General features: G+C 56.8%; 1 protein-coding gene across 1 annotated transcript in view; it reads right to left on the reverse strand.

Annotated features, from left to right (window-relative positions):
• LDLRAP1 (low density lipoprotein receptor adaptor protein 1) overlaps positions 1 to 23,704 on the reverse strand; it is a 25,765-nt gene continuing 2,061 nt past the window's right edge. Inside the window, exons 2-9 of the mRNA XM_058304081.1 lie at positions 14,746 to 14,888; positions 13,875 to 13,987; positions 11,399 to 11,513; positions 6,191 to 6,263; positions 5,774 to 5,848; positions 5,164 to 5,294; positions 3,607 to 3,641; positions 1 to 2,063 (exon numbers count right to left, since the gene is read on the reverse strand). Coding sequence (XP_058160064.1) covers positions 1,919 to 2,063; positions 3,607 to 3,641; positions 5,164 to 5,294; positions 5,774 to 5,848; positions 6,191 to 6,263; positions 11,399 to 11,513; positions 13,875 to 13,987; positions 14,746 to 14,888 — 830 coding nt within the window. The 3' untranslated portion in view covers positions 1 to 1,918. The remainder of the gene's footprint in view (positions 2,064 to 3,606; positions 3,642 to 5,163; positions 5,295 to 5,773; positions 5,849 to 6,190; positions 6,264 to 11,398; positions 11,514 to 13,874; positions 13,988 to 14,745; positions 14,889 to 23,704) is intronic.

A 23,704-nucleotide genomic window follows, 5' to 3' on the forward strand; every position in this document is an offset into this window, starting at 1 on the left:
TTCTTTTTCAAAAAGAGAACATTTATTGTTTTCATTTTTTCTCATCAGAACTCCCTTTACAGAGTCATAAAGTAAAGCATAACCAAGACTTAGCTGCAGATGTGGAGAGCACACCAGCAGCCCGTCGACACGGGCCGAGACAGTGTGGCCTGCACAGACACAGCATGGTTTGTCTCAGGAGCCCGGCCACCCGCACGCCCAGGATAGCCCGTGTCATGTCCAACCTTCTCTGCCTTATGACAAACATGGAGGTTGAGACCTCGGAGGTCTGGGGGGGGGGGGGGGGAACGGGGACAGGGGAGCTGTGCAGGAGCAGGGGTGGGGAAAGGAAGTGATCCTCACATCCTGATAGAGACCCTCCAAATCCCACCCACCCCGCCGCCGGGCACCTCTGAGGTGCTTTGATCCTAGCACTTAGAGAAGTGTTTTTTTCTGGGATCTGGTGAAACCTGCTCCATCAGACCTAAGCTTGGCAGAGCCAGGCCATGAGGAGCCACACCGGGATGGAGATGCTCCCGGCTCTGCTGGCTCACAGGATGCTGGGAGCCCTGCAGGGCCGGTCGAGGGGAGGAAGGAGAGGGAGCGGCCGCAGACAGGACCGCTGCTGGAACGCCCCGCAGGGCCCAGGCCCCGGCGTCAGGAAAGAGAACAGCGTGATGCTTACAGAGTGTGATTGTGTTTCACCTTCCGAATTAGCAGACTTCAAACACTTCCATTTTCACGGAAATCAACAGCGAGACAGTTAGCAGGGCACGGAGGCTATGCCAGTTCTGTGTAGAAGGCACCAGATGGCTTGTTATGAAACACATTTTGGTCAGAAAATAGCTGGGGCTTTTTGGTTCCTGGGAGGACAACAAAGCTAGAAAAAAAGTAGCTGTGAGGTGGGGGTGGAGAAAGCAGCTTTGGCATCAGATCTGGGGTCTACTCTTGATTCTATCCCGCCCTTGCTCATGGCCTCAATGCTCTCATCTGTAAAATGGCAATAAAATATCCTCCAGCAAATGTAGGTGCTAGGTTTCACGCATTATCCCAGGGAAGTATGGGGAGCGGGGCTCAGAGAAATGCAGACACACAGACACAAACAAAACAGAAGAGACGGATGGCCTGGTCCGCTGGATGGGAGGTGGGGGACCCCAAGGGAGGGCAGCCATACAGTGGTGATTCCAGTGCCACAGTCAGACGTGGGAGCCATGGGCAGCCAGTCACACTGGCTCCAAGCATCGGTGGGAGCCGTCGTGGGGACTTTGGGCCCCTTCTCATGGAAGGGCAGAAAGACAGCTCTGTTCAATGTAGCACCGTCGAGGAGGCCCCCGGGACGCCTGCTGTCCGTGCTTTAAAGTGCCAAGCTACGTGTCATCTTTGGTCCGAGAGCCACTGGGCCCAGGGGCTCACACCCAGCCTGCTGGGGACCCCGAGGAAGACGAGCTCGAGGACACGGTCCCCTCCTGAGGTTGTGAGCGCCGTTTAAAAGGAGAGACTCCAGCTGCTTTCAGTAAGGGGCAAGGATGCCTTCGGGGAAATCTGGGTCCTCAGAAAGAAGGGACTAGAAATGCTTTGGTTACTGTCCTGACACCCACAGCCAGAATGGAGGTTGTTGGGTAAGAGAGAGCAGGAAGCTGGTTATAACACTGCACACGTTACACAGCAGGAGACGTGGCTGACGCAAAACTGGCTTCCTAGCATACACCAGGAGAGTCACTGAATAAATATTCAAGGCATCTTTCAGTTCTTAGAGAAAGAACAGGGTTTGAAAAAAAATCTCTTTCCCCCTGCTTGACTGGCAACAGCGCCGATCCGAAGGCTGACGGTGCGGTGCTCCAGACGTGGGGGCCGGCCGGGCCTGGGGCCGGCTCCCCGCCACGGGGGGCTTTGGTCAACTTCACGTAGACGTGGGTTCTGGTCCACTCGCCCTGGGCCCTCAGAAGCTGAAGAGGTCGTCCTGCTCGGGGCCACCACCACTGGGCGTGTCCCAGTCAACAGGTGAGAGGCACGGGGCGTAATTCATGTCCTGGGCTGTCAGACCTGTGTCCAGGACCTGAGGGTTCGTCCGAGACTGGGCAAGCCTGGAAGGCAGAGCTGAGTGAGCCCAGGGCCAGGCGAGGGGCTGGCGGGGCCTGAGGCGGGTGGGGGAGGAATGCCGGACCGAGGCGGAGGCGGGAGCTTCAGGCGCCAGGGGAGGTGGAACCTCAGACCAGAGGGCCAAAGAGCTCAGGGAGCTGGGGGGCAGGCAGGGGGCGCTCCCGCCACCAAGAGGCCAGAGCAGCCCCGCCCACCCGACTCCCCAGCACGAGCCCAGGGAAGAAAAGAAAGGGCGATGCCCGCCACAGGCAGGGAGGGGACAAGCCGCAGGAGAGAGCCTGGTACAGCCCCGAGGGGCTGCTGGGCTGTAGCCACCGTTCAGCACAGTGCCGGTCAAAAACACCCCGAAGGACAGAGACACGGACAGGTCCAAAAGAGTAGGAGAAGTAAGTGAATCAGAGCCTATGCCATTAAAGGACTGATAGTTTACCAGGAATTTGTTAACAGCCTGGAGCAACGCTTCTGATATAGCCATGTTAAGTGAAGAAACGAGGATAGCAAAATGCTAAGAGGATGAGCTGATCAATACAAAATATATATATGTATATATAGGATTAGCCTGAATTAAGCCAAAATGTCTAGACCGTGGGATTGAGGGATGGAGTAATTTGGAATTATTTTCTGTTTAATGCTTTGCTGACTTTCGGAATTGTTAATAAAGGGCATACGAAACGTGAATAATCTGGAAAGAGCCAGCGGAGGATTTTCTTCAAAGGGACTGTGGTCAGCCAGGGAAGCAGAGAAGGGGTAAAAGGAACACCTTGGCCTCCACGAAGAGGCCACGCGGACTCTGCCAGGGCTGGGCCAAGGGGCTCCCACCCAGGCGGAGGGAGGGGGCAGGGGGCAGAGAGGCCGCGAGAGGGTCAGGCCCGGACCCTGCTCCCCCACATCCACCAGCAGCTGACCCCACCCCAAAGGAGGCTGCGGGGGAACCCTTGGGGTCCTCAGGGAGAAAGGGGGGCCTGACTGACCAGAGTCGAGTGCCCGGAACCTGGAGGCGCCCAGGCCTTTCCCTCAGCCACAGGCATCTTGGTGGCATGTCCCCAAGCTAAAGGCACGAGGTTGGCCCCAGGGACGGCCCTTGGGAAAAGGCTGCCTCCTCTCGCTGCACCTGCACCTGACGTTCCTCCACTATGTAACAACCCAAAGACGCAATCAAACATTGCCTTTCCTCTGCCCCTTTCCAGAAATACAAAGCCTGTGGAGGGAACAAAGCTGGTAGAAAAGCCCATTTTTGAAGACTGCACCAGGGGGCCGAAGAAGACATCAAGTAGGCCGAGACTGTTGTAGAAGAGCCACCAGGAAGTTTTTGATTCAGCAGCAAGAGCTTTCCAACCGCCCGGCTGACACTGGAAGGGGCCCCCTCGCCAGACATCGAGGCCCCCGCCCCTGAGGGATTCAAGAGGGGGTGGGGACCCTGGTTCTGGGGGTCCGAGAGCCTCGCGCTCTCAGAGGTGGCAAAGGGCCCAGGAGGGACGGGCAGGCAGGGCCAGCCTCTACGTGCCCGAGGAACCCAGCTCACGTTACCTCGAAAACGCTTCATCCAGGCCGTCATCCAGCTCCTTGGGGAAAAGAAAGCAGGGACTGTGAGCCCGGAGCGGCAGAGCCCACGCTCACAGCTGTGGCCGGGCCCCACCCCCAGGTACGCTCCCGGGATTCAGGACACGGGTGCGGGGGCTGCTGGGTGCCTGGAGGAGCACCTCGGTCCACAGGCACAGCGCTCGGGGCACGGGCTCGTGGTGGGCCAGGGGCCAGGGCAGCCTGCCACAGGGCGGCTGGGGACCTGGGGGGTTCAAGTCCCGGCTCTGCCACAACCTGCCCGTGAGACCTCAGGCAAGTCACTGCTGCTCCTTGAGACAAAGCTTTTCCTGCCATAAAACATGGGGGTTGGACAGCTGGTTTCTAAGGCCTTCAAAGGGAAGAGGTTTCCTTGCTTTAATCCACTTCCAAGAGCCAGGCCAAAATTCCAAGCCCGTGAAGGAGAACTGATTGACAGGAATCCCAGTTTCAGTGAGAAACAGACAGGCAAGGCTCCTCTGTGGCCTCCCCAAGGATGGACAAGTGGCAGGTGGTTCCCAAACAGCAGAGAACCGGCTCACGGGTGCCCGCTCGAGGGACACCTCAGGGGGCCCACAACAGCCAGGGTGACTTGACGGGTTTTCAGAGCAAGTTCAAGTCCTCAGTGTTCGGGATTTTTAAAAAGACATGATGGGAGCGGGTATGGCTCAGTGGTTGAGCACCTGCTTCCCATGTATGAGGTCCGAGGTTCAATCCCCAGTACCTCCTTAAAAAACAAGGCATGACAAGTCAAGTAATGTGTGATTCTGCATTGGATCCCGGACCAGAAAAAGGACACTGGTGGGACATGTGGAGAAACTTGAATAAGGTCTATAGATTATATAATAGTACTGTGCCGATGTTAATTTCCTGGTTTTGATTATTATAATACGGTTATGTAAGATGTTAACATCTGAGGAATTTGGATGATGGGTGTACAGAAATTCTCTGTACTATTTTCGTAACTTTTTTTATAAGTCTAAAATTATTTCCAAATGAAAAATTTTAAAAACTTTTTGGATTAAAAAAAAAAAAATCAGGTTCTTGATTGATTCTGCAGGCCGAGGTCATCATCCTCATTGAGGGGATGAAGAAGCTGAGCCACAGAGAGGTCAGGGGGTTTGTCTGAGACACACAGCAAGTCAGGGGCCAGGCCGCTGACCACCCGAGTCCCTGCCTCGGATTTCAGATGGCCGAGGGGGGAGGGGTGCCGGGGGCAAAGAACGAGCCAAGAACAAGGGAGCCTTTGGCTGGGCCCTGGGGTGGGCAGAGCCTGCAGGCTCAGGCCAAGAGGCCGGGCATTGTGTGCAGACAGCTGTGCTGGGGGCCAGGCCTGTCGGGACGCAGCCCTGGGTTCAAAGGGGACATTGTTCGCCCCTACCCCGGGCACTGCTGGGCTGCGGCTGGCCCTCCCCGAGGCCCGCAGGTCACGCGCGCCCGGCCCTGGAGCAGCCTTCGGCCTCGCCCAGGGATGAGGCGGAGGCTCTCCGGGTCCCTGCGGGGTCCCCAGGCTGCCCGACCACTCACCCAGACCACACCGCTGTTGCTCAGGGCTTGAGGCCGCGGGGCCTCGTCCACGTTAGGCGTGTTCGCGCTGACCGTGGACAGGGGCGCCTTGGCCGTCTCTTCCAAGTCCAGCAGGTTCCCGGTGGCGACCACTGGGAGGGCGAGCCGGGGCGTCAGGGGGAGGGCCGTCTCCTCCTCGCCGCCCCCACCTCCCGCCCCATCCGGGGGCCCCCACTCCTCCCTCGTGCACGCCCCGACCCCGGCCTGTCACGCGGGGCACTGCCCTGGCACCAACCGCGGCAGCTGCGCACGGGGAGAGAACCTCACCCAAGCTAAGGGCGTAGGCTAGAACTTTCAGAGTCACCATAGCCCTGAGGTGTTTTAACAGCTCGCACGACTGAGGTCAAGGGTACCTAGAGAGGGGAGCTCACTGACGTACGTGGAAGAACATGCGCCTAAACAAGTTATTGTTTCCTTTTATCTACACTTTCTAATTTACCTATAATGAACATTCATGGTTTATTTAAAAACAACACAAAAACAAAAATAAACAGACTTGGCTCCAGCCCAGGAGGGGGTGAGGCCGTCTGGGTGAAGCTCGCGCAGATCCCTCCCCCTGCCCGAGACTCACGGCTCTTCAACAAGGAGGTGCTGTCGCCTGGGAGGTCCCCTCCCTCTTGACTGGCTTTTTCCCTCTTCTCCTTCTCTGTGGGACAAGGCACAGCATGTCGGAGCCTCAGACCCCAGCACCCTGCCCGCAGCATTTATTAGGTGGCGGGTGGGAGGGGGGAGTTTCAGGGGCCCCGCAGGGAGCAAAGAAACCTCACGGGTCTCACGTCATTGGCAGGGAGTCGGCTGTTGCCCATTTTCAGATGGGAAACTGGGGCTGGGGGGGGGAAGGAACCTGTCCAAAGTCGTGACCAGGTGAGCTCCCGAAGCGGGAAGCCAGGCCAGGCGTGGCTCCAGGGCCCGCAGCCCCACCCCACCCCGACCTGCCGCCTGCCCCCCTCACCACCCCCTCCCCTGCAGGTGGAGAAGCTAAACTCACCTTCCTTGGACACCTGCCAAAACTCGAAGGCAACTTTGAAGGCCTGAGCTACTGTGAGGGTGACAGCCTGGGCCTGAAAAACAGGAAGTGGGGTGGGGGGAAGGGGTGTGGTGAGAGCCCAGGAAGAGCCAGTCTGAACTGGAGGGGGGGCAACGGCTGCCCCAGCTCTGTCCCTGCAGACCCTGAGGCTCCATCCCCGGCTCTGGAATGCCTGATGGGTGGAGGCAGAGTCCTGGCAGGTGAGCTGAGCCACCTGAGGGGTAGTGAGGCCACACCCCCCACCCCGAGGCAGTGGGGCCCGTCTTCACCACCTCCAGCCCAGCCCAAGTTCTGCCCGTCAGCACCCACCACCTGACTCCAGCCCCGACACCTCTTCCGGGCAGTTCACCTCTACTTCTTCCCTTTGGGCTCCCCTTTGTATTTTCCTAAATCCAAATTAACTGTGGGGCTGACTTCCTACAGGAAGCCCTCCTTAATTACCTGAGAACTTCATGCCCTGACACAGTACTTGGAGTTGGAGAAGAGAAAAGCCAGGGTGAGCCGGGCTCAGCCCCCACCTGAATGGGCCACAGCCCGGGGAGCAAAAGTTAGACCGGTCCATACTCTGCCGGCTGAAGCAGCTTCTAACAGGACCCCTGCCAGGCAGGAGCAAGGGGTCAGTGAAGGGCGGAGGGCCATTCAGGGCTGTGACCCCCTGGAAGAGGGCTCGTGGGACCTGCCTTCCCCACACCTTGGCCCGTTGCCCCTGAGGAGCTCCCACTCAGCCCTTCAAACCCAGTTCAAATGTCACCACCTGCCTAGGGCCACCAGCACTGGGCTCCTAGAGTCCCAGCCGCCTTCTGCTGGCATGAAGCACATGACTGTGTCAGCCCCACCTGGGTGCTCCCTGAAGGCAAAAAGCATGTCTGAACACCTCTGGTCCCCTAGAGCCAAGCAAATCCCTCCAGCGGTGCCAAAAAGCTGGTTGAGTTGACCGTGGCCAAGGGGCAGGTCTCCCGGGCCCAGGCCTCCAGCCAAGACCTGCCCGCCAACCCACCCCTGCTCAAGCCCTGCCTCACTCGGCCTCCCCAGCAGCGATTCCAATTCAGGGTTAATCAGCTCAGCTGCCGGGAGGAGAAATCCCAGAGCTCACGGCTGCGGCCGGAAGCAACAGTTAGCTTCCTTCGGAAAGCCTGGGCCTAGAGAAGAAAGCACCCGGCTCGCTTTCAAGTGCACAAGTTCAGGCCTAACCAGCCACAGCCCCACTCCCTTCCTCTCCACCAGACAACTTGATTTAATTGAGAAATGAATCTGTGGCTACTGCCTTTAAAACTCTTAAAAAAAAAAAATTAAATCCTAAACAAGCTGACTGATCCATGCCAATTAAACTTCACGAAGTACAAAATCTCATTTGAATGTCTCCGTCATTTACATTTTTGATGGAAGTACGGGCGCTTTATGGCAAAACTTAAATATGGTAATTAAGTATGAAACTCCTCACAGCTGTTTACAATTTAAGCTGTCACGTTTGAATCAAGCTTAATAGACCCAGTTACCATTGAGAATTGCCCATGAACTAAAAATACAGCTAATTACCAGCCAGAGTCAGACTGCTGTACACCCAAGCAAGGGCTGGTCACCCAATGTGGCAGGGTTATGGAATCACCATCATTTTTGCCTCCAGGAAAACTGGGGGCACAAGCGTGATGCTGTTTTCGCATATATCAGCATGCTCATTTGCATACATTCCTGCCCTTTCCCTGAAGTCCCAAGCCGCAAGTTAAACCAAATATAACCCAAGATGCGGATGTGCGCAGGTGGCTGCAAGGCCAGGCTGGGCAGGGGCGGCGGAAGTGGGGGTGGTGGCTGTGGGAATCAGGGCTTGGCTTTAGATGCAGGCACTGCTCGGGCCTGCCCGCGGGGAGGCCTTCCTTCCTCGGCTCTCCAGGAGGGTGCCTGACCCTCCTCTCAGCCCTCCGGCTTGTGCGTCTGTCTTATTACCCTGACCAGGTTCTCCCTTGCCCTGTTCTTTGTGTCTTATTGAGGCTGTTAGTCCCTCAGAGGAGCCAGGTCAAGTTTAGGAATGGACAGCTGGGCCAGGACCCCGGGGTCCCAGATCCCAGCCTGGTACTAAGACCGGGTCGGGGCACGTGTCTCCCAGCAGCCTGCTGCCCCAGAAGTGAGCCTTGCACAAAAGCAATACTCCAGGAAGGCCAGATGGGGCCCGAGGGAGCGCCCCACCTTGCCCCGAGAATCAGGAGCCAATACTTTGCTGTCAGTCCAGGCCCAGTACCTGCTCCACAACCCGGAGCTCCCAGCAGTCGCTAACAACCCGCACCTCCACCGGCACTTCAGAAGCCAGAAGGGGGAGGCTGACATGCTCCCCCAGCCAGGCAGGTGGAAACGTTCCTTAACAGAGTACCTTATCCTGGCCGGACCTGAAGAGGAGCCATTGGGGCAGCGAAGCCTGGGTGGTTGAGCTGAGTTGGTGGCTGACCCGGGAAAAACTCTCTTTGGAACCTCTGCCCCCCTATCCTGGATGGGTCATAAGCTTCTTGCTCAACCTTCAGAGAGTCCAGCAAAGAACAGTGGGAATGTGGAGTGAGGACTACATCAACATCCAAACTCAAGGCCCCCTTGCAGGCCGACTCTACTTTGCTACTGCCCACTCCAGCTCCAAGCACCCCTCATTTACTTTTCTACCTCCGTGTCTTTGCACCCACTATTTCCTGTGCCTGGAATGTACTCCCCCGAAGTCCTTCCTCTCTGCCTAGGAAACTGCTCGTTACTCATCCCTCAAAGCCCAACTCAAAATGCCACCTCCCCTGGAAAGTCTGTCTTACCTGCCAGGGAGATTCAATAACCTCCAGCCCTGAAGCAAGCCCCCTGTGGTCCAGCTTCCGGATCCGAGTTTGTCCCCCCACCTCCTGTATGCATCTCACCAGCCGATACTCTGGTCCCTGGTGCCCAAAGCAGGGGCTGAGCCCAGGACGGGCAGCAGCAAACATCTGCGGAAGGACTTCCCAGCAGGTGGGTGGTCAAGCTCGAGGCACTTATTTCATCTCCTGCCTCCTGTTCAGAAACTTCCATTAAGCCCTGAGAATCTCAGGACTCCGAGCAGGGCCACACCACGAGGCCATCACCCACCGCCCACTCAGGCTTGGGGAGTCACCAGGAGCTGTAAGAGCCCTGCCCCGCATGAGGTGATCTACTCCCACCACCCGGGCTGGGCTTGTCTCCCTGCAGGGGGAGGCCAGATGAGAAAGGGTGGAGGAAAAGGATAAGCCGCGGGCTGGTCAGCCAGGCCTGACCACAGACGAGAGCGCGCCAAGAAAGAGGAAGGGTCTGGGCCCCGGGAGCCCAGCAGCAGCCCTTCCCCTGCACGGGCGGGGCTCCGCTGTCCACTGCCAAGCAGGGGTCAGGCTCCGTTTCCCTTAGGACTGACCTCCTGGCCTGCGGGCAGCTGACTTCCTGCAAGCCCGTCTGAAGTACTCTGGCCTGGGCAGGCCGTGACCCACTGGGCCAGTCCCTGCTTTCCACCCCCCACGCCCCCAGGACCCCCCCTTCCAGAGGATGCCTCTGCACCCTGGAGAACCCTCCCCTCCGGGGCCCACGCTCTGCAGCCCGCGGGCTGTGGGCCATGGCCAGCTGCCCCTGCCCAGCGCTCCCTCCGGTCAGTGGGGAGGAAGAGGCGAACAATGGGGACACAATGAGCTTGTATTTTTAAATCTGTGTGGCCTCATAAGAGACAAAGCCAAGAGTCGCTGTCTGTGGGAACAAGACTGTCACGAGAGAAGCCACCACAGCTCAGGCTCTGGGGCTCCCAAGGCCCCGGGTGAGCGGCCGGCGACACTGAGTCTGCAGGGAAGAAACAAGGCACGCAAAGGAACCAGGGCTTTTCAGACCCATCCTGGAGGTCACTGAGGTGACTTCCTCATTCTACTGATGGCAGAGACATGTCCAAGCCACACAGCCCATCACCCAGGATCAGACCCCCAGGCTGCCACATCCCACACCTGGGGCAGGCTGAGCAATCAACCCCCCCATTCTCCAAAGATGTCCATGTCCCAGTCCCTAGAACCTGCAAGTATGCTCCCTTTACATGGTGAACTGGACTCAGCAGGTATGGCCGAGGCGAGGCCTGTGAGATGGAGAGTTGACCTGAATTATCAGTGAGCCCAATGTCATCACAAGTCCTCCTGGGAGAGGAGGGGGGTCGGGGTCAGAAGAGGCAGTGTGACCAGGGAAGCAGAGGGGGGGGGATTGGAAGAAGCTTGACTTTGAAGGTGGAGGATGTGGCTAAGAGCCAAGGAAAGCAGTTGGTCTCTAGAAGCTGGAACAAGCAAAGCCACGTATTCTCCCCTAGAGCCTCCAGGAGAACAGCCCTGCCAACCCCTTGCAGACTTCTAACCTCGAGAAATGTAAGAGACTAGATGGTCGTTGTTTTAGCCACTAAGTTCGTAGTAATTTGTTACAGCAGCAATAAGAAACTTCTAGAATATCTAGTGTGCCCTGAAGAGGAGCAGGAAGCTTAGGGGGGCACCGAGAGATTGGGATGCCCTAGATGTGTTCTGCTGACATGGGAGAGGGGAGTCTTCAGACCTCAGGGCAGGAGCCAGGGCTCTGGGCTCCGTACAGAGGTCAGCAGATGCCAGCGCGAAACCAGCAAGTGTCAGGAACCTCAGAAACGGAAGCCCCAACGCCAGAGGTTTGTGCGCTCAGGTCCTGACCCACGGAGCCTACCAAGATTGCTGCTCGCCCCAGGGAGACCAGCCAGGGGGCCTGGAAACAGGGCCGGGGGCTCTGAGCGCCCCACTTCACCCTCACAGCTCCTCACATCACCTCCCTGCAAGGCCCCACACCCCCCTGCTCTGCTAGTGACAGGAGATTCCGAAAAATCTCAAATGCAGTCCGTACACTGCAGGGTGGACAATCCGTACAGTGCAAGGCGGAAGGGGCCAAGGGCACTTGCTGGGCACACAGGCTAGTCACTGGCCACAGGCCAGGCTGATCAGGCAGGGCAGGGGGCTGAGGGCTAGGAGCCCACCCCAACAGAAGCCCTGCCTGACCGCAGCCCTGCTCCATGCCCGCACCTCTCAGGACTCACTTGGAGCTCCCAGGGATTTCACACCTAGACTTTAGTAACTGTCACCCTTGGGTGACAATCCTAGGGCAGAGCTGCCAAGGCCAAGCTCGAGCCTCCCCAGTCCTGGTGCTCTCCCCACTGACCATTTTCCGCTTGGTGCAGAGGAAGGCGTGGCACTCGAGATTCTCGTTGTGCTGGCTCTGGGCGATATATGCAAACACCTTGTCGTGCATCTTGTCTGCTGTGCAGTAGGAGATCCTGAAAGCCAAGCAGGAAGTGTCACCAGGTCCCAGCACAGGGGACTGACCACACCCGGGAGGCCCCATGGGGCATGCATCTCCCCGGAGTTCCAGAGAGCCTGCTATCTGCACCCCACAAGGATGAGCCTCCGGAGAGATGGCCTTGGCCTCCAGGCCTGGCACCTTGGGCCACCCATAGGGGACGGGCCCAGGCCAAGTGGACACCTGATTTTACCCTGCAGTGTCCTGTCTCTACCACAGCCCCCAAGGAAGACAGAGGACCAATCAAACATCTGCCTCCAGGCAGCCGCGGACAGACTCTGTCCCCCTCCTGCCCCTCCAGAGATGACAGAGAAGTCAGCTCCAGGAAGGGAGCTCGCCCCACCTCCTGGAACACAATCATTTCAGAGCCAAAGTGCCATGCTCTGAGCACTCTGAATCCTGTCCCCCTCTGTCTAGCCAGCATCTCTCATGCTTCACAGCAGATGTTGGTAATGGGAAGCCTGTGGGGCTGCCATAAACCCCAACCCTGGGCGAAAGCAGGAAGCAGAGGGTTGACGACTGGGGGAAGGGTGCTCTCTCCTCTCTCCGGCATTCCACCCTGGGCCCCTACCCCAAGACAGTCCTAGCCGAGCCCATGCCAGGTACCAGGAGGTGCCAGGAGCTCTGCAGAACCGCCTCGGTTGGTTCTCACAGCTACCATCTGACGTTGGTTCTCCTATTATCCCCTTTTCAGATGAGTAAGCTGAGGTTCAGTCACACAACTGAGCTAGTGGCAGAGCTGGGACCTGCACTCATCGGTGGGATTCTGGAGGCCGTAACCACTGCCACACTGCCTCGCAGGGGTGTGTGCCGGCTGGCTGGAGGGGCACACGGACTCCGCTGCCCGCTGATGCCCCTCACCCGGCCTCCCCCTGCCCTGCCGGCCTTCCCATCCATTTCCAGCCTGAAGGTCAGACACGGTCCAGGGCCACCTCTCCCAGGGAGCCCAGGACCACGGGCGAGTTCTCCTGGAGGTGCAGCCAGGGGTGGAGGAGCGGGCAGGGGAAGTCGGGGGCATGGACACGACCTCACAAGGGGCTCCAGGGGCTCCCTCCGCTGGGAACCCCCCCCCCCAGGCTCCATCCACAACCTTGGCTCTCCCTGAGCCCTCCGTCTTCCCATCCCCTCACTTGGCTGATCCCTCCACGTTGCCCAATCATCCTGGGAATCACAGTCAGAAGAGGAGCTGGCAGCCCAGAGGTGGGACAGTGGCTGGCTCACTCCCTCACCCTGTGTGGCCTGAGCTTTAATCACAGGCATCAAAGCCACTGAAACCCCCAGTAGTGGGGGGGGGTCCCAGGCCCCTAGTCCCTCTTCTCCACCCTAGGAAATCCAGCCTCCTGCCCCAGACACCACTTGTTCTTGTACCAATCAACTACATCCCATGCTCCAAACCCCAGCCACCTCCCCTGAGAAGCCTTCCCAGATTTCTCCAGGCAGGACCCTCCTCTACTGCCCTCTTGGGAAACACTTATCATCTTCTCTCCTATTTCCTCCTTCCATTCCCTCCTAGACTGGAAGCTCTTTGAGGGCAGGAGATGGATCTGATTCTTCACCTGTTCAGACCCTGGTAGAACAGCACTTGGAAGACACTGGTTAAAAGAAGGCAAAGTCAGGAGGGTGGGAGGAGAACATCAGCCAGACTCTTGAGCTGGTACTAACTTGTGCTCCAGGCAGCTGAGCCACATGCCTGGGGACAAAGCAAGAGGGTGGCAAGATGCCTGGTAGAGGAGGGCCAGCTGCACTGAGGCCCAGCCTGGGCTCAGCCACTACCTCACCACGCAGCCTTGGGCGATTCCCTCGTGGCCTCAACCGCTCCATCTATAAAACGAACCAGGGTTGTTCCTCCGGCTCTGAGGACAGGGACCCCCAACTACAGAGGCCGTCGACACTCGGCTCAGACCCTGCCTGGGGCTTCCCTGGGATGCCTGGTCCAATGCTCAGGGCCGAGCTGCTGCACTCGCAGCTGAAGGAAAAGGCAGGGGCGCTGCAGCACTCCACCCCAAGCATGACTCAGCAGCCCAGGGCGCGGGGTGGGGGGAAGGTGGTGGGTTCCAGGCCTGGGGAGACCTCAGCTGCCCGTGCGACTGGTGATAATGACAGGAACAGGTGTCGTTTAGGAGCGCTGACTGCAAGCCAGGAACGGTGCACGCAGTCCTTCCCAACAGCACAGCCAGGCAGGGCCTGCTTCCACCTCCAGGCCACAGATGGGGCAACTGTGGCTCCACGGTCACCCGGATGGGAAGTGGCAGAGCCTGGATCCAGGCAGGACACTGCCCGCCCCCACCCCCACCCAAGCGACCAAGTGGAAGTGGGCCGGCCCACACACTGGGCGTACCTGTAAATGGACACGTTCTCGATGAGCTGGTTGGTGATGCTGTCGGTCAGGATGATTCCCCGCGGCGACACCTTGACAGTCACCTTCTGCAGCTTTTTCCCGCTGGCCTTAGCCTTGGGAGCAGACCCGGGTCAGAGCCCATCGGCCCCACCCTTGTGGCCCACACCTAGCTACTGCTGGACCCCAGACGCAAGGCCTACGTGGGGCCCAGACAGGCCTCGGCGCAGGTGGGACGGGAAGACAACTCAGCCAGCACGCTCTTGTGATAAAAAGCAGGAACTACCACTCAGTGGACCCCACGTCACTCTCCCAGGCAGAAGGGTTTCTCCCCAGAAGAGAAATGGGCTCGGAGAGGTTAAGAGACTTGTACAAGGACACACAGCTCGGAGGGATCACTGACTCTGGGCGCTGGGTGGGCTATCACAATCCAGCAGGACTCCGGGGGCCTCTCTACTCCACCCACTACAATTGCCGGGTGCTGGGCGGAGGGATCTGAGGCCACCAAGGGAGGTGGACTGGAAGGGCCCACACTCACTTGGAGCTGGGAAGAGGGACACCTGGTCTCTGGTGGGCTCCCCTGTCCCTGCCTTGTCCCCCAGGGGCCCATCTCTCAGGCCACTGGGCAAGTGGTCAGCTGACAGTCATCATCCACCCTTCCCTCCCCCGTTGCCCCCCACCCGCAGGGAGCCTGGGTTGGGGGCCAGGTGGCTGGGCAAGGCCACAGCCACTACAGCTGCAGAGGACACTGACGCTGACCTCTCAAGTCCAACTGCTACCCCACATTCAACTGGGTGGGAGGTGGGAGCACCCAGGAAAGGAGCTGGACCTTGTCTCCCAGCCCGCCCCCCCCCAGTCCAGCTGGGGTCCTCACCGTGGCCACGATCCTCTTGACAGCAGCGGCCGACAGCTCCTCGCCCTTGGGCTGCTCCACCAGCGTCATGCCCAGGTACTTGAGGCTGAACAGCATCCCCTCCAGCAGGGTCTCCCTCGTGTCTGTCCAGTTCTCAGGCAGCTCTGGGGCAGGGGAGGACACAGCCTCAGACCCTCCTGGAAGGGGCCCGCCACCCACAGCTCTCACCAGCCCTGTTTCCCAGGAAACTCAGCAGGGGGCACTGGGCTCTCCCCATCTACGTCATTCACGTTATTAACAAAGGGCTAACAGCTCCTGGCACACATCAAGCGCCGTGGCAAGAAGGTTTACACAATATGTTCTCTCTAATCCTCATAACATCTATGAGGAGGACGCTCTGTTTTGTTTTTTTTTTTTTGAGGTTCTGGGGCTGGGGATTGAACCTGGGCTCAACCACTGAACCATATCGGCTTCCCTGACTTGGTTTTTCCGTTTGTTTGCTTGTTTGTTTTTGTTTTTAAGAGGTACTGGATCCCAAACCCGGGACCTCCCGTGTGGGAAGCAGGTGCTCAACTGTTTGAGCCATTTCCACTGCCCTAGATACTCTTATGATCCCCGTGTTGACAGCCGCAGGGAGGCTAAGGAACAAGTCCACAGAGCCGGAGAGTGCAAGCGCCAAGATCCAAATCCACGTTTTCAAGCCCAGAGCCCAAACTCTTACCTTCAGCACTAATGCCTGCTGAGGGCCCTCCAGGCCATTTCCTTAGTTAACCTCAATGCAATCTTCTGAGTGGGTATTATCACCACTTTACAGACTAGGAAACTGAGGCGCAGAGAACTGAAGTCATGAGGTAAAGGAGTACAACAAGAAAAGAAGTCAGAATTCAAACCTGGGTGGTGCATCGTATTATTGATGAATTTCCAAAAGAAATATTGGATTATGTTTGGAAACTGGTTGTTTCCTCCGGGTTTATTAGAGTATGTTGGGAATCAGAGGTTTTACTTTTACATGATTAAATAACGACTAAGGCTTTGACTGGGCCACTTCAGTAAGACGTTGCATCCCCACCACCCTGGTGGGTGGGGACTAACAGAGAAATCACACAGCAGAGAAGGGAAATGGGAGTTTTTGAGCTGGAACCTGGCAAGTGAGCACACAGGAGAACAACAGAGAGGAACAGAGACAGTTCCTTAGAACCGGCAGAAGCCCCGGGGAAAGAGAGATGAGCTGTTCACCTCATAGTTTGCAGCTGCAGAGATCAGAGAACAAGCAGCTGAGCCCAGAGAGGCAAGCCCCAGGAAGAGAAGAACCCAGGAAGCCTGAACCCTTGCAGACATCAGCAGCCATCTTGCTCCAACATGTGGCAGTAGACTGGTGAGGGAAGTAACTTATGCTTTATGGCCTGGTAACTGGAAGTAAGCTCCTACCCCAAATAAATACCCTTAACAAAAGCCAACAGATTTCTGGTATTTTGCATCATCCCCTCTTTGGCTAACTAATACATGTGGTTTCCACAGCCCCAGCCTGCTTTCCTCCATCGGCACATCCATAGCCATGTGGCGGTGGGGGAGGAACAGTCCGAGGAGACTCAGGAGTGGCATAAGAGGCAGTGGGGAAAGGGTGAGAGGATTTCACAATGAAGTATGAAGGTGTGGCAGTCTGAGATTATTAATGAATTCCAAAAAGAGATAATGTTTGTAAACTGGCCAGGTCCTCTTGGCATGACAACCCTTTGATTGCATTAGATTCAGCTGAGACATCTGATTAAATTATGTTAAGAATAGGGCTTTGCCCTCTTGATATAGATGTGGAGTGGACACAACCATTCCAAGGTCCACAGGACGGAGGAATAGAGAATGGATGAGAGTGGACTTACTGGATATTCTATTCGTGAACTACTGTGATTAGTAATCAAAGAAAATGTGGCATTGGTGTGGAGAAAGTGGCCGTAGTGGCTGCTGGGGGTAGGGAGTGGGAGGAAGAGATGAGATGTGGGGGCGTTTTTGGGACATGGAGTTGTCCTGGGTGGTGCTACAGGGACAGTTACCAGACATTGTATGTCCTCCCATGGCCCACTGGGTGGAACATGGGAGAGTGTGGGCTATGATGTGGACCATTGACCATGAGGTGCAGCGGTGCTCAGAGATGTATTCACCAAATGCAATGAATGTCTCATGATGATGGAGGAGATTGTTGCTATGGGGGGAGGAGTGGGATGAGGGGGGTGGGGGGTATATGGGGACCTCATATTTTTTTTAATATAATATTAAAAAAATAAAGACAAAAGTAAATAAATAAATAAATGGGGGGGGAAGAATAGGGCCTTGATTCAACCACATCATTAGAGTGCAACTCAGCATTGAGTCCCAGACCCCTTGGGGGGCTGGTAAAACAGACTCTTACACAGAAGGAGATACAAAGGAGAACACAGAAAAAGACAGCAGAGGCAAAAATTCAGTTTTGATGCTGGAGCCCCAGGAAGAGAGATGAGCCTGACAGTTTACAGCTGACCTTGTGAAGAGACCAGAGCAGCTGAGCCCAGAAAGAAAAAAACCCCAGGAAGAGAGACAAGCCCTATGCCAGCCTACAGCTGAGCTCGGAAGGGGGAAGAGGAAGGCGGAACCCTTGCAGACATCGCCGCCATCTTGCTTCAACATGTGGCACCAGACTTTGGGTGAGAAAGTGCCTCTTATGGTACCTTGAGTTGGACTCTTCAGGGCTTTGTGACTGTAAGCTTCTACCCCAAATAAATACCCTTTATAAAAGCCCACAGAGTTCTGGAACTTTCCATCAGCATCCCTTTGTCTGACTAGCACAGAAGGTCACTTTCACCTGGCAGACTTGGGTCCAAACTGCAGCTCTGCTTCCCATCCCCTGCAGGGACTCAGGCAAGCCACATGCCCTCTTCAAGACAATCACACCTGCCCCCCCCCCTTGCCCCACGAGGGTAGAGGGCCCTGAGTGAGAAGCAGGAGGGGACTCAGTCCTCAGGTGTGTGCACCAACCTGAGGAGCCTCCCAGGAGCTGAGGCCCACGAGCACCTATCACTCGGCAGGGCAGCAACGCGGCTGGAGACTGGGGGGATTCGAGGGCAGGAATGAGCACACAGTGCTCCTGCCTGTCCCTTACCCTCTCCTCAGTCACCATGCCTGCGGGAGGCTCACTTACAGGTGAGGAAACTGCTTTTTAGCCTCCCGGAGGATCTGGGATACAGCAGGATCCAGAAGGAAATCAGCTTCCAGGAGGCACTGGAGAGGTGGCCAGGGCTGGCTTCCCCAGGCTGTCCCCTGGAGAAGTCCTGGTGGCCTCCCCGCCTCCTCCTGGGGTCTGAGGAGGCTTCAGAAGGCTCGCTGAGGCCTGGCAGGGCTTGGGGCTGCCCCGACAAGCCGCAGCCTGGCTCCAGGGCTCCTGCACTGCCAGGAGCACCACGTGCTTCTCTGTGGACTTGTCTTGAGCAAACCACTGTCCTTCTCTGAGGCTGTTTCCTCATCTGAAGTGGGAGGCAGGAACTTACAGGGAACCTATCGCCCTGGACTGAGACCTGGCTGGGCAGGGTCATCCAGCCCACGGCCCTGTATTTGCTGAGGGAAGAAATGACCTGGACAACCCAAAGGCTTCTAGGCCTGCAGGGCAGGACGCACCCTCCAACCCCACCTCCCAGTCTGGCCTTCCGCCCAGTACCCTCCAACACTCGCCCCGCCCCCTGACCCAGGCCTCCACCCCAACATGCGGCCAGTCCCCCACTGTGATGACTTCCAAAGCCCAAAGGGATCCCATCCTCTGCCCCACCATCCAGGAGCCTACTCCATTTGATCCTCCAAAAATCATCAGAAAGTCCCTGAGGTGTCCCCAGGCCTGTGCAACTCAGACATGGGCCCTGCTCACAAAGAAACCAAGAACAGCAGCACGGCGCTCAGGGAAGAGAGCAGCAGGCATCACCACGCCTGCCACCCCTCCAGCCCCTCGCAAGCAGGTTCTCTTTCATTCCGATGTCACAGAGGAGGAAATTGGGGTTCCAAGACAATCATTTGTCAAGTTACTTATCTGACTCTAAACCCAAGCTCCTGACCATGAAGCACACTGCCTTAATTCTAGCAGGTCTAGCAGGAGCTACTTCCATAAGTCCTAACCCCTGAGGCTCTTCCTCTGAGGCCAAGGTAGCCAGACCACCACCTTCAACCCAGACCCCTCTAAGCAAGGACAGCAAACAATATGCTGTTACGCCTGTGTCCGTGCCCCTGGCAGGTGTCACTAATGACTGACAGCTCTTTGTCCCTCTGAGCCACAGAAGGGCTTTGGACAAGACTCTAGCAGGCAATACCAATTGATCAGCGTTGGCTTTGCTCATCTCACTGGTCAACGCTGCCCTACAGCAAACATCTTTCCTTCCCCCATTCTGAGGTCCCTACTCTCCCATTTCCTCCGGCTCAGCCCTGTCCTGGCTCTTTTCCAAAACCACTTCCGCTCCCTCCATTCCAAAAGGCCAAAGCTTCCCAAGGTCACTGATGACCTCGTTGCTGTCAAAACATTCCCCAGTGCCCCTCGACCTCTAAAATGCTCGGCATTTTTTCTGCATTTCTCCTTCCCTGGCCTGACCCCTCATCCATTCCCCCACCTCCTGAAAGAGGGCCCTGATAGCCTAGCATCACTCATCAGCCTTGGAGAAATCCCGCACTTGGCAGATGATGCAGCTGAGGCAGAGAGAGAGAGAGGCAACTTGCTCATGGGCACCGAGTCAGAGGATGGCCCCGGCTTCCAGTCCACTCCAGGCCAATTTGTGTGAAGACTATTCCTTTGGGGTAGGGAGGGTAGGAGCCTCTCAGTCTTCTCTCCCATGATATCCCCCCATCTCCCAACCCCTCCAGAAGTTCCAACCTGCACACCTTCTTCCTCATAAGGTCACTTTCACGCCTTTTTTTTTTTAGGTTTATTTTATTTATTTCTCTCCTCTTCCCCCGTTTTCTGCTGTGTCCATTCTCTGTGTGTTCTTCTGTGTCTGCTTGTCTTCTTGTCGGTGGTACCAGGAATCTCTATCTCTTTTTGTTGCGTCATCTTGCTGGGTCGGCTCTCCGTGTGTGCAGCGCCACTCCTGGGTGGGCTGCGCTTTTCTCGCGCAGGGCGGCTCTCCTTACGGGGCGCACTCCTTGCGTGTGGGGATCTTCTATGCGAGGGACACCCCTGCGTGGCAGGGCACTCCTTGCGCGCATCAGCACTGCGCGTGGGCCAGCTCCACACGGGTCAAGGAGGCCCGGGGTTTGAGCCGTGGCCCTCCCACGAGGTAGGCGGATGCTCTATCTGCTGAGCCAAATCCGCTTCCCACTTTCCTGCTTCTGAACCTTCGCTCAGGCAGTTACCTCCACCTGACATGCCCTTCCTTCCTTCACTTGAGCATCCAGCCTCCTCCTCCAGGAGGCCTTCTTCAAGGACAGTATAGCCTAGTGGCTAGGAGCAAGGGCCCTGATCCTAGAACACCAGCTCTGACACCTCGGGTCTGAGGGATGTGGAGTTAATTATACTCCCTGAGCCTCAGTCTTATCTGTCAAATGGGGGGAATAGCCCGATTCACAGGGCTGTTATGACCCTTGAAGGTGACAATAAAATGATAAAATGTGACAAGCCTGGCAAAGGGCCCTGTTCATGGTCAGTGCTCAAAAACCACCACGGCTCCTGAGGGGGTTGCACCCCTCCTGTCCTCATGCCTCTGGAGCAGGGATTTCTGTCCCTTCTTCCCAGTCACATCACCCACCGCCAAGCAGCTGCCTCCATGTGTCTTCCTACTCTAGGGAGAAGGACCTGCCTCCCCCAGGAGCCAGGGCGGGGAACGTGCTCTCCTGCCCAACACTCCCGCCCAGCCTCACCCCCCACATGCCCACCGACCGGGCCCCCAGGACCAGCCACGAGGCCCCGTCTCTAGGGAACCCCGTCCCCTCGCCTGTACTTGTGTGCAGGTGACACGTCTCTTCATCGAGCTGGAAGCAGGCCTTGTGGCCGACGCCCTCACCACAGAAACCTCACTTAGAAGCACTGGGTAAATGGAAGGCATATAGAGTTTGCAACCACACCCGCCGGCTCCCTCCCCAGCCGGGCAGAGCAGATCCAGCCCGGACCACACTCCAGCAGGAAGACTGGAGGCCATATGCTCCTTCCCGGGAGGAGCCGGGCGCCTCAGGAAGAGCTCCCAGGGGCCCCCAGGCAAATACAGGCCTGAGTCCACAGCCCCGCTGGAATCCTGGTTATTTTTGGCCCTGTGGTGGGTAATGACTGTGCTATTTTAACTTTGCAATTTCACAGATGACCTGCTGCCGGAGTTAACTAGGGACAGACCATATGCCGGGCCTAACTCAAGCTGCTAACACTGGCTCTTTCCTTGCTAAGACCCCCTGCCCAGGAGTCAGGGCTGGGCAGGGTGCCCCAGGGCCCTTCTGCTGCCCTGGAAGACCCTGCTGGCTCAGTCTGGAACGTCAGTGTTGCAGCCAAACCCATGGGCCCCGGGGGAACCCTCCAACGAGGGCGCTGGCCTCGAGCGCCCTCCAGGCCCTGGAGGTGGGCAGGTGGCCTCAGCAGTCAGGGTGACACCACATCAGCAGGGGACTCAAGCTCTAGCCGCAGCTCTGCCCTTACCTGGGGCGCAGCTAGTTCCCCGAGCCACAATCTCCAGATTCTAACAAATGGTTTCACTCTAGTCAGTTCTTGAGATTATAAAAGAAGATACTTGTTTTTAAAAATAGCAGGAGGGGAACGGATGTGGTTCAAGCGGTTGAGTGCCTGCTTCCCACATGGGAGGTCCAGGGTTCAGTCCCCAGTGCCTCCTAAAAACAAAAACAACAAGCAAACCAACGAAAAAACCAGCTCAGGGGAGACGATGTGGCTCAGTGGTTGAGCGCCGGCTTCCACACACAAGGTCACAGGTTCAATCCCCGGCCCCAGTACCTCAAAAAAAAAAAAAAAGTAGGAACTAAACAAAACAAAACAACCCAGTAACACCATTTCCTAAATCCCTACCGATACTGTTAGAGAAAAACTTACTGTCATGGTTAACAGCATGGGCTCTGGAGCCAGGCTGCAGGGTTCAAATCCTGACTCTGCCCCTTGAGCCAGTCATGCAACCTCCCTGGGCCTCAGTTTCCTCACTTTAAAACAGGGACGATAATGGTCTCTACTCCACAGGGTTGTTGTGAGGGTTAAATGAGCTCACATATGCGGTGGCTCTGAACAACGCCTGGTACATACCAAGTGCCGCGAAGTGTAAGCTACTGCCACGGACCCCCAAGGTCCCAGCATCTAGTGAACCACCACTGCTCTGGCTGCTCCCTCCGGCTGGCACGTTTTTCTCCAGATCTGGGTGCCTGGCAGCCTCCCTCCTGCATCATCTCTGTGCCAATGTCACCTTCTCAGAGAGGGTCCCCTGGCCCCTGTGGCTGACACTGTCAGTGCCCCTCCGGTCTCCCTCTGCATTTCCAACAGGCCACCCGACTTTAGACGCCAGCACCTGCCATTCTGCCCGGGGCTCTCTCTGGCCGCTGGAAACGCCCCAGGCCTGTGCAGTCTGGAGAACCAAGACCTCCCGGCAGCCCTCCACCACGGAACCGCCCCTCAAGGGAATAACTCGGAAGAACATATCCCACGTGGCCATCCCAAGCGCCCCGTGGCATCAAGCTCCAGTAAGCAGTCCACAGGGGTGACTTGCTTTAGGAGGTCTATTTTTTTTACTCCTTTCCCTTCTCTCTTCTCCTAATGGGTTTCCTGGGATCTCTTCCCAACTAAATGCCTTGCACACAGATCCTGGTCTCAGTGACTACTTCGGAAGAACCCAAAGGAAGATCCCTCCCTAGCTAAAGGAGCTGTCCCCATCCTTCCCCCACCACACTTTATTCTTCCTGCCACATACCACTACCAACAGCTATTTCACTTATTTGCATCCTTGTTGTTTTGTCTGCTTCCTCCACCAGACTGTAAGTGCTATCAGGAGAGAGACTGAGTCGTTTGTCAGATTCTGGAACCCACAGCAGTGCCTGATACACTGTTGATGCTCAATAAATATTTGGGATTGAATAGATCCCCCTCCCCTGCCTGCCACCATGAACTAACTTTACAAGAACCTCAGTGTTCCTTCACCCCTTCCTATGGGGTTCTGTGACCTGCTGGCAGAAGCTACAAAGGAGCCCGAGGGTCAGAGTGACGCCAGTACCTTTGGGAAGGAGAGACTCCAAGGGGCAAGGGTGAGTAGCTCCCAGGGAAGAAAGGAAAATCCCTGGCTTGGGACCGAGATAAAATATTTATGGCTGTTGAAGAGATGGGAAAAAAGCCACATGTGGGAGAGGGAGAGTCCTTCGAGGTCAAGACTAAGGGGAAGACAGGAAGTCGTGAAGTTCAGTGCAAACCCTGGGGTGCTTGCTGGCTTTGCTGGGTGGCCTTGGGCAAGTTGCCTCCTTTTTCTGGGCTTCAGTTTCTCCACAAATTAAACAATGATTACGCTAATCCCAGCTCTGAGGACCCCGGGAGATGAGACGCCAGCCACATGATTAGGTCTACCACTAACCCCCTGGCCTCTGTGTGGCACCAAAACCCCAGCCAAGCCTGCCCCAGCCCCCGGCAGCTCCTCTCCACAACGTACCCACCACTGACCGAGGGCAGCCAGCCAGCTCCCCCACCATGGCCACACACCCATTCAGCACAGTGAGACCCCTGGGCTGCGGATCTGAGTCCAGGGCCAGTGACGCCACCACTCTGCATCTCAGTTCCTCTAACTCTAAAATGGGTCTGATGATAAGAATCCCATGTTCTGTCACCTCGCAGGAGCAAAGGAGATCATGGAAGCAAAAGGACTTTGTTAAATATAAAGTGACAAGAACAGTAGCTACCACTTATTGAACTCCTCCTCTACACCAGGCAAACACAATTTGATTTAACCCCCACAAAAGACATATGAGGTGGGTACTACTGTCATTGCACCTTTTAGCTGAGGAAATGGAGGCTTAA

Source organism: Dasypus novemcinctus, chromosome 9, assembly GCF_030445035.2.
Source record: "Dasypus novemcinctus isolate mDasNov1 chromosome 9, mDasNov1.1.hap2, whole genome shotgun sequence".
In the NCBI taxonomy this organism is placed as follows: Eukaryota; Metazoa; Chordata; class Mammalia; order Cingulata; family Dasypodidae; genus Dasypus; species Dasypus novemcinctus.